Here is a 15,834-nt window from a genome sequence, read left to right as displayed (position 1 = left end):
AGAGACATCAAGTCCAGCTCCCTGTGCTGAGGCAGAACCAAGTAAACCCCTAGAATATTGCTGACAGCTGTTTGTCTAACCCATTCTTAAAAACCTCCAATAACGGGAATTCCGCAACCTCTCTTGGCAACCTATTCCAGAATTTAACTACCTTTATAAAGTTTTCTCTAATATCTAACATAAATCTCCCTTGCTGTAGATAAAGGCAATTACTTCTTGTCCTCCCTTCAGTGAATATGGAGAAAAATTGACCACCATCCTCTTTGTAACAGTTCTTAACATATTTGTAGACAGTTATCTGATATTCTTCCCCTTGCCTATCTTCTTTTCTCAAGACTAAGCCCAGGTTTTTTTTTAAAGGTCAGGTTTTCTATGCCTTTTATCACTTTTGTTTCTTTCTGGACTTTCTCCAGTTCATGCAGTCATTCATAAAGTGTGGCACCGGGGACATACCTACCCATACACAAAACATGTACCCACACCAGGCATTACAAAGTTTGGAGCACCAAACTGCCCCAAATGTTATGGTGCCCTATACAGCTGGGTGCTGCATATGGGCTCTGATCGACCCCAGCCACCCCATTCTATAGTCTGTACACAGCCTCTGTTCATCAGGTAGTGGCGAACAGCCAGAGCATGAGCTGGAGGACTCAAAGGGTAGCTACACATCCAATGGCTGGTGAGAAGTGGTGGTTTTCCCTTCAAAGAGCCACTTCTCTCTGACTGCATGTGGCTGCCTTCTGCACCTCCAGAGTGTGCTGGCCTGTGCTTGTGCCGCTCGCTGCCACCTGTGCATCCCACCTGCTCCCCTGAGGCGGCAGGTAAGCTATTCTCCCTGCCCTGTTCCAAGATTGTTAACTCTCCCAGAGTCCAGCCTGTCCAATTCATTTGGCAACCCTAGCTCCTCCCCACCACAGCTCCCTCCACACATCCTCCCTTTCAGAGCAGCCATTCCTCCCAGGGTGGGTGGGATATGGTACTGGGCTGCATTGGTAGGGATGGACCTGTGAGGAACCTGAATTGGACACAGCACCAGTGCTCCCTGTAAGCTGAGTACCTTGACAGCCACCCAGGAGAGTTTCATACGCTGCCCTGCTGATTAGCAGAGTGCCCTCAGCTAGTAGCATGTGTATCTACTGGTGATGCACATCCACTCATGCCTCAGTGTACATAACAAAATTTATTCCACATGTGGATGGAAAAAAATTAGAAGGAACATTACACAGCACTCCAACTGAGGCCTCACAAAGACCAAGTATATCAGACAATTACTTCCTGTGTCTTACATAATTCCTGTTAAACACACCCCAGAGTAATATTAGTCTTTTTTGCAACTGCATCATATTGTTGGCTCATATTCTATTTGTGATCCACAATAACCCACAGATTCTTCTCAGCATTACTCCCAAGTTATTCTCCTTTTTATTGTTGTACATTTGATTTTTTTTCTTCCTAAATATAGTACTTAGCACTTGTCTTTGTTGAATGTAATCTTGTTGATTTCATATCTTCTCTTGACATTAATGCTCTATGAGACTTAGGAAAGGTCAGATTTTGATTGATAAATGTCAGTAAATGTCAATTTCACCATACACCCAGAAGCCAGTGAAAAACTGTTTCTATCAGTAATATAATTTTAAAGGTAGACAAAGAAAAATGTTGCTTAAGAACTTAGAGTTTGATTTAAGGATACTTTGTACATTTTGACATGTGATGTTAATAGTGTGTGTTTAAGGGTTTTAAAAACTTATTTTTTTATTCCCAGTCCCTGTTATTAAATAATTATTGTCTAACCCACCATAAATTTGCACACTTGTTAAAATTTAAACAGTAAAAATAAAAAAATTACCTAAAACTCATAATTTTGCAGAGGTGTGAAAATTTAAATGGATGCAAATAAAAAAGACTTAAAATAAATATCAACATTAGCCATTAAAATTACTTAAAAAAAAGTTTAATACTGTCAAACCTAGCTATATAGTAGGGAAAGGCTAAGATAACAGCAAAAGGGAGACTGTAGTTACCTGCAAGGCAAATAGCAACTCAGAAAATACTATTCATTAAAGTCCAGTTCCATGATAACACAAGGAAGTTAACCAGAATATTTACTCAGTATATTACTGACTGATAAATGATACATCTGGTCAAGCACAATTTATTTTTAGATAACAGTTGCTCAGTAAATATAATGATACCCTCCTGAAAGATGATCCTTATCTCTAGAATTTATATTAAGATATGATTCCATCTCTTATGATATACTAACAGAGCCCTATGTTCTACAAGATTCAAAGTTTCCCAAATACAGTTTAATTTGCATTGTCTTCTAAGATTTCTGAAAATTAGTTTTTATTAATATCAATTTAAATTTAGAGTCATCATTATACATCATAGAATCATAGAATCATAGAATAATAGGACTGGAAGGGACCTCGAGAGGTCATCGAGTCCAGCCCCCCGCCCTCAAGGCAGGATCAAGCTCCGTCTACACCATCCCTGACAGATGTCTATCTAACCTGTTCTTAAATATCTCCAGAGAGGGAGATTCCACCACCTCCCTTGGCAATTTATTCCAATATTTGACCACCCTGACAGTTAGGAATTTTTTCCTAATGTCCAATCTAAACCTCCCCTGCTGCACTTTAAGCCCATTACTCATTGTCCTGTCCTCAGAAACCAAGAGGAACAAATTTTCTCCTTCCTCCTTGTGACTCCCTTTTAGATATTTGAAAACCGCTATCATGTCCCCCCTTAATCTTCTTTTTTCCAAACTAAACAAGCCCAGTTCATGAAGCCTGGCTTCATAGGTCATGTTCTCTAGAACTTTAATCATTCTTGTCGTTCTTCTCTGTACCCTTTCCAATTTCTCCACATCTTTCTTGAAATGTGGCGCCCAGAACTGGACACAGTACTCCAGATGAGGCCTAACTAGTGCAGAGTAGAGCGGCAGAATGACTTCAGTAGGGTCCAACCTCTGGCCCTAGACTAAAGGTTCACGAAACCCATACTGATGTTTGTAGAAAGGAAAAATGCACACTGTAAATTGTGGCTGAGACTTTTAAAGGAGCCTAAGGAGATAAGGAGCCTAATTCATACTGAATTCCAGTGGATTTGGGTGTTTAACTTTCTTGGGCTTTAAAAATTCTAAACTACAGCCCTGAAAAGTTAGTGTGAAGAAAAAATATGTTTCATTCTTAATAGAAAATGTGTTCTCTGAGTTGTGTCCTAAAACTTTTAAATTGCAGTTTGAACTGATCCTATGGTGATAAAGAGGCAGTAGGAGGTACATAGAGCTCTATCCCTTCCCTACTGCAATTGCTTAACAGTTCCCTTGATGGCAACCTGCTTCATCACAGGAGGAAGAGAACAATTATGTCTATGTCATTTGCCTGCTTTCCTACTGGATTATGGGATACACAGGGAGGGCAGGACAGGAATTCAACAGGCACTGTCTAAGCCCAGTTTGACATTGGGGGCAATGTCAAACTAAGGTATGCAACGCAGACTAGCTGAAGTTGATATACTGTATTTTAGTTAAAGTTACAGTGGTGTCTCCACTGTAGGAGGTCAACAGGAGAATCTCCCATCAACTCCCCTTACTCTTCTCATTCTGGTGGAGTGCTGGAGTTCACAGGAGCACGATCAGCAGTTGATTTATTGGGTCTTTACCAGACCCTCTAAATCGACCCCCAGGAGATCAATCCTTGCAGCACCAATCTCCTGGTAATTTTAGACAAGACCTTTGTCTCAGCATTGATTAGTCTGTTTTAGGAAGTTATAGTACCCCTAGCCTTTCCAAACAATAGCCAGACCACAATGCATTCTTATCACTCTTCCTCCCAACCCCACATGCACCCTTTCCTAATCCTGAAATGTCCCTTAAACAGTGACTGCAGGAAAGAAGGCACAAAAGCCATGTATGATTTCTCTATGCTGCTGGAGACTAACCCATGTTGGGGTAATCGCCAGCATTGGAGCTGCAGATGGTTTTTGCTCCCTTTAGACTAAGCAGAATAGAACAGAGACCTGTAAAAAATTTTGATGAGGCCCTTGACCTTTTTGAAATAATGTTCAGTTCTCAGGCTAAAAAGGTTATAAGTGCATTCTGAGACATTAGTATAAACATACATATTTAACTATAATAATTAAATTGAAATCCCTCAAAATACCAGAGGTTGTGAAGCAAAACCTGGCTGTGACAGAACAAAATGTTGGAGATCTTTTTAAAGAACAGAAACAAATTTTTAAATGGCAGAGCGAATTTTGTTCCAAATCAATATATTGTTGAGGGATCATTTAAATAAGTATCTATACAGAAGATGTGATTACAATAAAGAAAGTAAAACTTTGCCCTCTTACTCATTGTCAAAATATAGACTGAAGCCTTTGTCATGCCTTTTAAACAATACAAAATGATTCACTCTGTAGGGTTTTTGGGTTGTTTCAGTAATTTAAGTTATTTACCTCACTTAGATCAGATGTGAATGATGATTTGCCTGATAGCACATGTCTATTCTGGAACAGCCGATTAATTGTATATGCTGGTGAATGAACACCTGCTGGTCTGCAGATACAAAACAGGAATGAATATACATTTCAACCAGCTTTTCTTTTTAATCTGCAATTACTTGTATTAGTTCATTATTTACAGAAGCTATGGATAATATTTACTATTTGCAGATACTATAAATACTTATGAAGAACATCTAATAAAATCAGTTATTCAAATCTAAACACAAATCACTAAAATGAACAAAAGTCTAACACTGTGGGCCAATTCATTGTTCCATTTCTGTATCAGAGGCAGCAGCATGGAAGACAGGCAGCTCCCCAGGAGCTGGTGCTTGTAGGGAGCCTGCTTAAAAGCTGGTTTCCCACGAGCACCAGTTCCCACCCATTCTCCTCCCCCAGGCTCATCAGTTAACTGTTTAAAAATGTACACTATCGGGGGAGGGGTGCAAGTGAGACCTGGTGCTCATGGGAAGTCTGCTTTTAAGCAAACTCCTTACAAGCACTGGCTCCTGAGGAGCTACCTGTCTCCCATGGTGCTAGCTCTGATACAAGTCAACACTATCACATCCCTAACTTTAACCTCAATTCCAGGGGCTTCTTAAGCATTTGAAAATTCTGTTTTTGCAGATCATTCAGAAATTAGCTGACAGACGCACTGTATCTAATTCCTATATAAAGAAAATACACACACACACACACACACACCACCACCACCACCATTTAGAGCTATTATATTCACTATTATATAATTCATGACTTAAAGAATTACATTTAAGTATGAGAGAGAAATAAAATTATGTAATGCACAGTCCAGTCAAAAAAAGAAAACAACGGTCCTATTATCCTTAATAAATTCTGAAAGAATAAAAGTATGGAGATTATATGCATTGCACATTTTGACAGGAAATAGGAAGAAATAACAAAAACAATAATAAAAGTGTGTTTGAAACAGAGAGAGAGAGAGAGAGAAACTCTGTGTGTGCCTGTGCCTGTCTCTTTAAGATGAATTTACTCAGTACAGGACAGGCCCCAAGTCTCCCTCCTGAACCAGTGGCACCAGCACAGACAGGCTCCCTGTCCCACAACCCCTGCTCAGCAGAGCCCCACTAGGGGACAGACACCTCTAGCATCAGGCAAGCTCCCCCCTCACTGCACGAAGGATGTTAAGAAGCAGGTAATTGACTGATCATGTGGTCACTACAATTTGTATCAACTAAACACTTAGTTGATAAGGAAAGAAGCAAGCCGGAGCTATCCCCACTGCAGCTTTGCAGTTTAAATGTAGTAGAAGACAGGCACATGAACAGCCCATCTCCTACTACATTTAAACTGCAGACCTGCAACAGGGTTAGGTCCTGAACCAGGTGTGAGCTGGAACTGAGCAGTCCCGGGTCCTGGACCATTGATCCTCTGCATTTTAAATGTAATAAGAGCCATCAAGCTCTTGCTACATTTAAAATACAGAGCCGCAGCGGGGGTAGATCCAGGGCCCAGCACGAACCGGGACTGAATGGTCCCAGCTCACACCAGGTTCTGGACCATTGCACCTCTGCCTCCCTTGGGCTCGCCCCACACCATGGAGACAGTGCTGGAGACTCTCACATAAATTCCTCTGCAGGATTGGACATCCATACATGGGCAGGGTGCAGAACTTGGTAGACTGCTGTGCAAATGGCACAGCATTCTGACTCAACCTTGTAGAAGTTTTCTGGACAAATTATTACTGATTCTAATGTGATTTTACATCATCCTCCAAAGTATATGGCCTGACCTGCTATATGAATTCCTGTGTTCCTGATCAGAATGCAAAAAACTGCATTTCTGGGGGGGTGGAAACCTCTATATTTATGCATTACTAACTACAATGTAGCCCTGCATTCTGGTTAAATGAAATAATTCTATGTTAATACAAGCAGCACTAAATACATAACAATTTGGATGCAGTTTTTAGAAGAGATCCAGGCCCTTTGTGAAGCATAATATTGAAGCACAAGTTCTTCCAACTATCTGAGCAAAATGGCCATTTTTGTATCGCCTCCATTCCTGATACAACTGATTTTGTAAAAGAAAAATTTTTGTTGGCTAACACGACTCCTCCTTTATCCATCCTGGTTTACATTAGTAAATGAAAACTACTTAGCATTTCATAAAATTATCAATAGCATACTGTTCTTTACAGATATCATACAGCCATCATTAGAGTCAAATAACTAACCAACTCCTCTAATTTGCACTTCTGGTTAGTTACGTGTTTCTTCTTTAAAGTGAGATATAGAAAAATTTGGGAATATTCTTGCAAGGGAAATGGTAGAAACTAAATTCCACAAAACTCTAGGAAAGATTAATTAGAGAACACTCCTGTGTAATGGAGAGGATGTACCAAATTCCCTAATAGACCGTTACCATCCTTAACTTCTGTTTCCATGGTTTCCTACCTAGTAACTGCTGAATTTCTTGAAGGAATATTATAAGCTCTCAGAACTCTGATAAGAAGTTTAACATCTCCATCAGAGACAGTCTGTGCTGGAACTTTTTTCCTCTCTTTTCTTTGCGGCTTTAAATGTCTTCTAGGTTCACCTAGCTTAAATACTGCATTCCGCAATTGGCTAGATAAAGTTGAAAATATTTTAATCAGCTTTATATATAAACATCTTCCTTTAATATAATATACACGATTAAAAAATGGAAACTTGTTACCTAAAGAGCTTTATTCTATGAAGGTACGTCTACACAGCACCCTTAGCTTGAAATAAGCTCCTCAATTTGAACTATGCAAATTTCATAGCTTATTTTACGTTTATTTTGAGATAGTCTATTTACAAATTTGTTTACACAGCACCAAATTTTGAAATAGACTGCTAGTCCAACAAGTCCCTTAATCCTGGAGGAACAAGGTTTACCAGGACGTCAGAATAGCATGCCTATTATTTCAAAAAGTATTTCAAAATAAAGGGCACGCTGTCAAGACATGGAATACGCTATTTTGGGATACCAGAAGTATGCTGAAATAGCACCGCAGTGTAGATGTACCCGAATTACTGTCTTCTTTCTCGAAATTCACCTGGAAAACATTTAGAAACTACAGTGAAGTGTGCAATACAACCGTCCTATAGTCAGAGATGTAAGACAAAGAATTTTCACTCTTCCCTAAAATGAGTAATATTGATTGTAGTGTTTAATAGTGCTGATGAGCAGATGACAACTTTACAGATTTCCTTTAAAGTGCCTGATCGCCTTTGTACTCAGCTTGCTACTATGGAAAGTGTTGAGTAGGTTCTGATATCTTCTGTAATCAAAGCTAAGTATGTTTCAGTGATACAGAACTTAATCTATCTAACTATAGAGATTTGGAAGCTTTCAAGTTATGATGATTACAGTACAAGAAAATTAACTAAGATGATATTTTTCAGAGCTAGTGCCTATCAGTGCAAATGAATGGCTTATCATATCTTTTAGCGCTATCAGCGTATCCCAGATAAGGAAGATAGGTCTAAGTTAGTGGTCCCCAACGTGGTGCCCGCGGGCACCATAGCGCCTGCCGAGCGATTTTTGTGCGCCCATTGAATAATCTGGGCCAGCCCCACCCCCGGGGCATGTGGCACATGCGCAGTGCCAGCCCTGGGCGTGTGGGGCATGGGTGGCCCCTGCCCTGGGGTCATGGCACATGCCGGTGCTGGCCCCGGGTGCCTGGCGCATGGGTGGCCCCTTGCCTGGGGTCGCAGCACATGCCGGTGCCAGTCCCAGGCACCTGGTGCATGGGCGGCCCCTTGCCCGGGGGATGCAGCACATGCCAGTGCCAGTACCGGGCACCTGGTGCATGGGGGCGGCCCCTGCCCTGGGGTCACGGCACATGCCAGTGCCAGCCCCGGGCACGTGGCGCATGTGCTGGCCCCGCCCCCAGGTGTGCAGCATGTGAGCTGCCCCGCCCCCGGACATGCAGTGCCTGAGCGGCCCCACCCTCGGCCCCCCCGGCAGCCCCAAAAGGTTGGGAACCACTGGTCTAAGTGTTGGTTTAAGTAGATATACTGTATTAAAGAACCTTGATACCAATGAATGATCTACCAGAGATTTGGATGCACCTATGTTTGCAACACTATGTAGTCCCCTTACCAAAGGTGCCTCTGCTTATTTTTTGGGAAGACCCTGTATGCTGCAATCCAGCCTCACAGACTACAATTCCCATGAGCCCTTGGGAAAAAGGAAGGAAGTGACTCTTGTGTAGGAGATGGGGGTCTCTCCATGTGTATGAGAAGAGAGGCCTAGCTAGCAGTCTGGGACTCTGCCCTTGGATTTTGGAACAGAAGAGGAGCCAGGCTGCTGTGGAGGAGTTTGATCTAGTCCAGGGGCTGTTAGAGTGCAGCTACAGATTGGGACTAGATGCCCTTGGAACTGGGATCTAGCAGGCTGCTTCCGATAGGCACAGCATGAGACTGTAAGTAATTGGGCATTTTTGGGAAAGTGCTGCCTGGGACAGAGCTGCTGCCTAGCTAGGACCCTCATACACACTGCCTACAGAGAATCTCCATTACAGCTGTAGTTCTTCAAGCACGCCCACGCAAGCAAGAGTCTGGGCTCTAAGTCCAGGGGTGTGCACACTCTGGGGTGGGATCAATATTGGCGGTGCAAATGCTAGCTATATAAGTTCCAATTATTGTTGTGCACTTTGTTAATGTTATTCATTGTTAATCTGTTAAACCCTGTTTATTTAAGTTAAGTAAAGATTGTTTATTTTAACGTAATCTATTAGATGTATATGATTTGTAGTTGTTCTGGAATTAGATCCAGATTATTGCTGGAATGAGTTTATTCCTGGAGGCTCTCAAGGCACACCAGTAAGTGTGTACAAGGCCAGCCAGGTGGAGGCACCGCCATTGTACATTCTTTATGAGCAAGGGACTGCAGCAAGGAAGTGGATAGGTTTTCCCCAACCAAACAACATCATCACTGGGGTACTCAGGATCTCCTTTAATGTCAAGACCATCAGGCACCCTGGCACACCTGTGAGTGTGACCTGCTCCCGAGTAACCCGGAGAGGAAAAAGGGGGTTACATTTTGGAGGCACCACTGGGATTTAGGGGCAGCTGTCCGGTTGTGGAGATGCCAATGGAGAGCAGAGAGGTCTGGGGGTAGGGAGACCACCCAATGGGCAGAAGCTGAGGACTGAATGGTTTCCCGTTAATGGGGCACCAGGGGTAGATGCTTGCCTGACCGGGATTCCAGAGAGACAGTTCTTTGGATTGGCACAAGGGAGCTCCCCGCAGCAACTCTGCCATAGAGGAACCGCCTGGCAGGGTCCTGCTAAGCCTCCGCACTAGCCTGGCTGCCTTTTTTCCCAGCGGGGGGCTCAGCATTTCAGGGGGTTTCCCTGATCGATGATGGAAATGGGCTCCTGCTTGGGGAGGTACTGGGGGTCCCTGCTGACGCTAATGCTGGAGGCTTTGCTGAGCAGGAGCAAGGCGGGCAAAGGGTTGGCCACCTCAGTGTAGGTGCCGGGAATGGCGCTGATGAGCACGCTGGAGTTCTTCATCCAGGCGCCCTGCTCATCGTTGCGCAGGAAGTCAGGGAAAATGACCAAGGGAGGGGTGGAGCCCAGGCAGGAGGTGACGCTGCTGCCTGCACTCTGGCCCACACGCTGGGACTTGGAGAGGACCGTGGTGAGGGCCACCTTGCCACTGGTGTGCACCGGTGTCAGGATAGGCATGGGCGGGGTCTTTCAGTGGCTGGGTGGCAGCAGCTTCTGGTGGTTGGATTTGGAGGACAGATCAAGAGGCATCTTACTGCATTCTGGGAAGGAAACCATCTCACACTCCAGCTGGGGGGAGGGGACTTGAAGAGGGAAAGAGAAGTGGTGACCCCTTGAGCGAGCTGCTCTGGGGCACCCGAGGCCTTGGTGTGCAGGCCAGTACCTGGGGCGGGCATTTCACTCCCACAGGACACTTCCAGGGAAGTCTGGCTGGAGGAAAGCAAAGAGCCCTCCATGGATGGGGAAGGGCCATCCACAGTGGCAGCGGCTGGAGTGCTGCTCCCACCTGCAGGAGGAGGGCAGCTCAGCTGGTTCGCCTCCACAGACACGCCTTTGGAATCTGCAGCCAAGGGCTGGGCCACGGAGACGGTGTAGGGGTACTAGCGTAGCTCTGGAGGGGCAAGAATGCCTGGCAGAATGTGCTCCTACAGGTAGGAGGGAAGGACAGGGAGAGCCAGGGTGGAGGGGACTCCAAGGGGGCTCGGAAGAGTAGCTACACTAAGCAGCTGCCCATAGCTGGAGGGTGGGATGTACACCAGGGGCTGGCTTGGGGCCAGAACCGCCCTGTTGAGGAGCCTCTGCCCCCAGCCACTGCAGTGGAGGCAGCACAGGGGCAGAGGCTCCTCAACAGGGTCAGCCCTGGAGGTGCCGCTACCATGGCCCACACATTCTGGGTCTGGCCCCAGAGGCTGGAGGTGTCGCTGCCACAGTGCCTCTGGGCCAGCCTGTGACTGCTGGCCCAGGAGGCAGACCTCATGGCTGCGGCAGTGGCACCTCTGGCCTCCAGGGTGGCATGGCCACGGTGCGTTGGGGTCAGCTCTGGACCGTGTGGCCATGACAGAAGTGTCTCTGACCTCTGGGACCACATGGCCATGGCAGCAAGGCCTCCCTCCGGGGTGGCCGGGACAGCGTGGCTGCAGCTGTTGCTGCAAGGGAGCACGAAGACAGGTCTCCGTGGCTAGGCAGAGCACGGCCAAGGCACAGCAATGTGAGGTGCAGAATGCAGCAACTGGCTGGCTGAGCAACGGGCAGAGTAAGGAGCTGGAACAGAAGCAAGAGGAGGAGCCAAAGAAAGAGGAAACCAAAGCAAGTGAGATGGCTGAGTGTGCCAAGACTCCAAGCCTGGTGGGCAGCCTTTCTCAGAACCTGCAAACTGCCTATTTCTCCGCCATCTCCAATGTGAAGAGCGTTCCCTGTGCTGTCTGGGGGACAGCTAGGGAGCTGCTCCAGCTCATCCCCCACAAGGAAGCTTCCACAGCCAGAGAAAAAGTGGGTACTTAAGGGGATGCCCTACACCGCATTACTGGGAGCATGGTGGAGACTTTGTCCCTTTATGTGCCATTCCCCAGGCTGGCAGTGAAGAAAAAGGTGACGGTGGGGGAGAATGAGCCCGCCCTGAGCTGTACCACAGTCAGGAGGACTCCAGGCCTGTGGTTTCCCCATCCCTGGAGGCAAAATTTAACCCCCTTTTTCCTCTCTGGGTTACTCAGGAGCAGGTCACACTCACAGGTGTGCCAGGGCGCCTGATGGTACCCCAGTGGGGTGATGTTGTTTGGCTGCTAGCAAGGCCTCTCTTCTCATGCACATGGAGAGACCCCCATCTCCCACACAAGAGTCACTCATGTCAGGAGAGAAAGGAAAGTATAGAAAAGCAGCTTCTAATATCTGTGAGACTGGTGTGATCTGCTTCCCAGGTCTATAAAAGCCTTGCCTTTGGTTTAATCTTAATGGAGTTAAGTACACCTCTCTTGAAATCACCCAAACACTTCAAAGTATAGGAAGTGAGAAACTGAGAAGAGCTCAGCAGGTGGTCTCATTTGGAGAATGAAGCCACAGAAAGTTTAGTATCCTAAAGGAATGGAGGAAATGGGGGAACTTCTCTCACTATTGTCCCCAAATCTTCTTTAAATGCTAAGATTACAATGGGTAATATGGGGATACTGAACAGCTGTGCTGTGTCTAGACTGGCCAGTTTTTCCGGAAAATCAGATGCTTTTCTGGAAAAACTTGCCAGCTGTCTACACTGTCCGCTTGAATTTCCGCAAAAGCACTGACTTCCTACTGTAAGAAATCAGTGCTTTTTGCGGAAATACTATGGAAAAGTTTTGCACAAAAGGGCCAGTGTAGACAGCTCAGATTTGTTTTGTGCAAAAAAGCCCCGATCGCGAAAATGGCGATCAGGGCTTTTTTGCACAAAAGCGCGTCTAGATTGGCCACAGACGCTTTTCCACAAAAAGTGCTTTTGCAGAAAAGCGTCCGTGCCAATCTAGACGCTCTATTCCAAAAAAAGAGAGTTACTCAGCCTGTGCAGTAATGTCTGTTCTTCGAGATGTGTGTCCCCGTGGGTGCTCCACTCGAGGTGCTGGGTCTGTCCCGGTGCCGCAAAATGGAGAAACTTCCATAGCAGTAGCCCTGCCAGCCCGCGCATGCGCTCCTGTTGCCTCGCGCCGTTCACGCCGTTACAGCTGAGCGCGGGCCGGCTCGTTAGTTTCCTCCCAACCGGAAGCATCTGAAAGAGATAAACAGAAGCTCTGAAGCAGGGAGGAGGATGGGTCATGGAGCACCCACGGGGACACACATCTTGAAGAACAGACGTTACTGCACAGGATGAGTAACTCTCTCTTCTTCGTCGAGTAGTGTCCCCGAGGATGCTCCACTCGAGGTGAGTACATAGCAGTGGTCCAGCACTATTGGCGTGCTTCGGACTTATGATCTCTGTGCTTTGGCCAAGACTGCTTGCGCCACCGCTGAATCATTCCTCAATATTTTCGCAAGAGCATAATGCTTGGCAAAGGTAAGAGAGGATGACCAGGTTGCTGCACGGCATATGTCGTGTAAGGGTACCCCTCTATGGTACGTAGTAGATGCGGCCATGCCTCTGGTGGAATGAGCGCGAGGTCATCTTGGCAAGGATTTGTGCCATAGGGCATAACTACGTGAGATACAGGAAGTGATCATATTGGAAATACGTTGTGTGGAGAGCTGTTGACCTTTGGAGCGCTCCGCCGTAGCTATAAAAAGGCGCCAAGACTTCCTGAAGGCGCGTGTTCTATGCAGGTAGAAGGCCAGTGCTCGTCTAACATCGAGGGTATATAAACGTGAGTCTTCTGGCAAGGAATGAGGCTTCGGATAGAATGTTGGCAGACTTATGGGCTCGTTTATATGGAAGGGAGAATTTATCTTCGGAAGCAAGGGGGGGATGAACACGAAGCAGAACCCCTTGTTCAGAAAATAAAGTGTATGGTGGATTGGCTAAAAGAGCTGCCAACTCACTAACCCGACGTGCTGACGTGATTGCTAGAAGGAATGACACTTCCATTGTGAGCATGCGCAGGTCGCAAGTTGCTAACGGTTCAAAGGGGGGCGAGTTAGTGCATCCAGTACCAAAGATAAGTCCCACGGCTCTGGAGGGATTGTGAAGGTCGGATATAGGTTATCAAGTCCCTTTAGGAATCTTTTAACTAACAGGTGACCAAACAGCGAATGTCCGTCGATGTGCGGGCGGAAGGCCGAGATTGCTGCCAAGTGCACTTTCAACGAAGCATTTGCTAAGCCCTCCGTCTTCAGATGGACGATGTAGTCCAAAGTATGCTGCACCGGTAAAGAAAGAGGGTCAAAGTCCCTTTCCAGACACCATGCTTGGAACCGGTACCATTTGTAGGTGTAGGCCTTGCGAGTGCTATGGCGTCTGCTATTCATCAGTACATGTTTCACTTCCTGAGAGCGTGTCATTTCCGGTGGCTGAAACCAGTTAGGAGCCATGCCGTAAGATGCATGCGATCGATGCTCGGATACAGCATCGAACCGTGCCGTTGAGACAGTAAGTTGGGCCTCAGTGGAAGTCATTGTGGCTGAGCAACCGACATTCTGGACAATTGTGTCAGCCAAGTCTGTCGAGGCCAATAGGGTGCTATGAAGATCACTGTTGCGCCCTCCGTCGCTATCTTCTCCAGTGCCCTCGGAATGAGAGGAAGAGGCGGAAACGCGTAGAGAAGTTGGTGAGAGCCCCAACTGAGCAAAAGAGCATCCCCCAGGCAATTCTTTCCGGTACCCGCCCGTGAACAATACTGATGACACTTTTTGTTGTGATGAGTGGAAAAGAGGTCTATACTCGGGAACCCCCAGAGATGGAAGAGACCGTGAACCACCTCGTTGTGTAACTCCCACTCATGCTGAGTAAGGAAGTGTCTGCTCAGGGCGTCGGCAATGGTATTGTCCTTGCCCGGGAGGTACGATGCGGTGAGGGTTATACCGTGATGGATTGCCCAGTTCCACAGCCGTATGGCCTCCGCGCAAAGGGATGGTGAACGCGCCCCGCCTTGTCTGTTGATATAGTACACCGTGCATATATTGTCGGTGAGAATGTGGACTGCAAGACCTCGGATCCTCTGAAGGAAGTGTCTGCATGCGTTGAATACAGCCCGCAGTTCGAGGAGGTTTATGTGTTGCAGGGACTCCTGTGTCGTCCAGAGCCCTTGAACTCGATGTTCCTGCAGATGTGCCCCCCATCTGATCAAAGAAGCATCCGTTGTGATCTGTACCGTGGGCCTCCGTGCGTGGAATGGTACAGCTGATAACAAATTTTTGGGGTTGACCCACCATGCTAGTGAAGTCTTGACGTGTCCGGGAATGGACACTGTCTTGCTCACAGCGTGTACCCCTGGCGTGTACACCTTGAACAGCCAATGCTGGAGACTGCGTAGGTGAAGTCTCGCATGTGGCACCACATATGTGGTGGCAGCCATGTGCCCCAGCAATTTTAGACAAGTGAGTATGCTGGGAGCAATTGAGACAGTCTGCACCAAATCCTGGATCAACTGGAGTCTTGCTGTAGGTAAGTACACTCTTGCATTCTGTGCATCGAGTCTCGCGCCGATAAATTCCAAGTCCTGACTTGGTGTTAGGGACGATTTGCCGAAATTGATTATAAGGCCCAACGTCTCGAACACTGTTGTGGTGATGGTCACTGCCCATGCTGCCTCTTGGTGAGTAGGGGCCTTTAGTAGACAATCGTCGAGATACGGGAAGATCATAATATTGAGGCGTCAGAGGTAGGCAGCTACCACCGCCAGGGTTTTGGAAAACACCCGTGATGCTGCTGACAGACCGAAGGGTAAGACGCAGTATTGGTAATGGTCTGTGCCCACTACGAAACAAAGGAATCGCCTGTGGGCTGGGTGAATTGCTATGTGGAAATAGGCGTCCTGTAAGTCGAGGGACGCAAACCAATCCCCTTGTGGAGAGCCGGGATGATAGAAGCTAACGTGACCATTTTGAATTTTTGTTTCCGCAGGTAGCGGTTGAGTCGATGCAGGTCCAGAATAGGCCTCCAACCCCCTGATTTCTTCTGGGTGAGGAAGTACCGGGAGTAGAAACCTCTCCCCCGGAACTGAATGGGTACCCTCTCCACAGCTCCTATAGTAAGTAGTCGGGACACCTCTTGCTGTAGAAGAATCTCGTGAGAGGGGTCCCTGAAAAGGGACGGGGAGGGTGGGGAGTGGGGGGGGGTGGAGTTGAAAGGGATGGCATATCCTGAAACAACTATGTCGTTGACCCATCGGTCGGTGGAAATCAGAGAC

The 15,834-nt window shown here is 46.7% G+C and overlaps 1 protein-coding gene and 1 pseudogene across 1 annotated transcript in view; both read right to left on the bottom strand.

The window, feature by feature from the left end:
* The window catches only part of CC2D2B (coiled-coil and C2 domain containing 2B), a 152,413-nt gene that overhangs the window by 41,071 nt on the left and 95,508 nt on the right, over positions 1-15,834 (bottom strand). The window contains exons 21-22 of the mRNA XM_089780176.1: positions 6,948-7,118; positions 4,465-4,564 (exon numbers count right to left, since the gene is read on the bottom strand). Coding sequence (XP_089636302.1) covers positions 4,465-4,564; positions 6,948-7,118 — 271 coding nt within the window. The remainder of the gene's footprint in view (positions 1-4,464; positions 4,565-6,947; positions 7,119-15,834) is intronic.
* LOC149524002 (BCL-6 corepressor-like protein 1 pseudogene) lies at positions 9,558-14,017 on the bottom strand (annotated as a pseudogene).

Source organism: Pelodiscus sinensis, chromosome 8 (genome assembly GCF_052426305.1).
Source record: "Pelodiscus sinensis isolate ZL-2025 chromosome 8, ASM5242630v1, whole genome shotgun sequence".
Lineage (NCBI taxonomy): Eukaryota > Metazoa > Chordata > Testudines > Trionychidae > Pelodiscus > Pelodiscus sinensis.
This window is presented reverse-complemented; position numbering and strand designations above follow the sequence as displayed.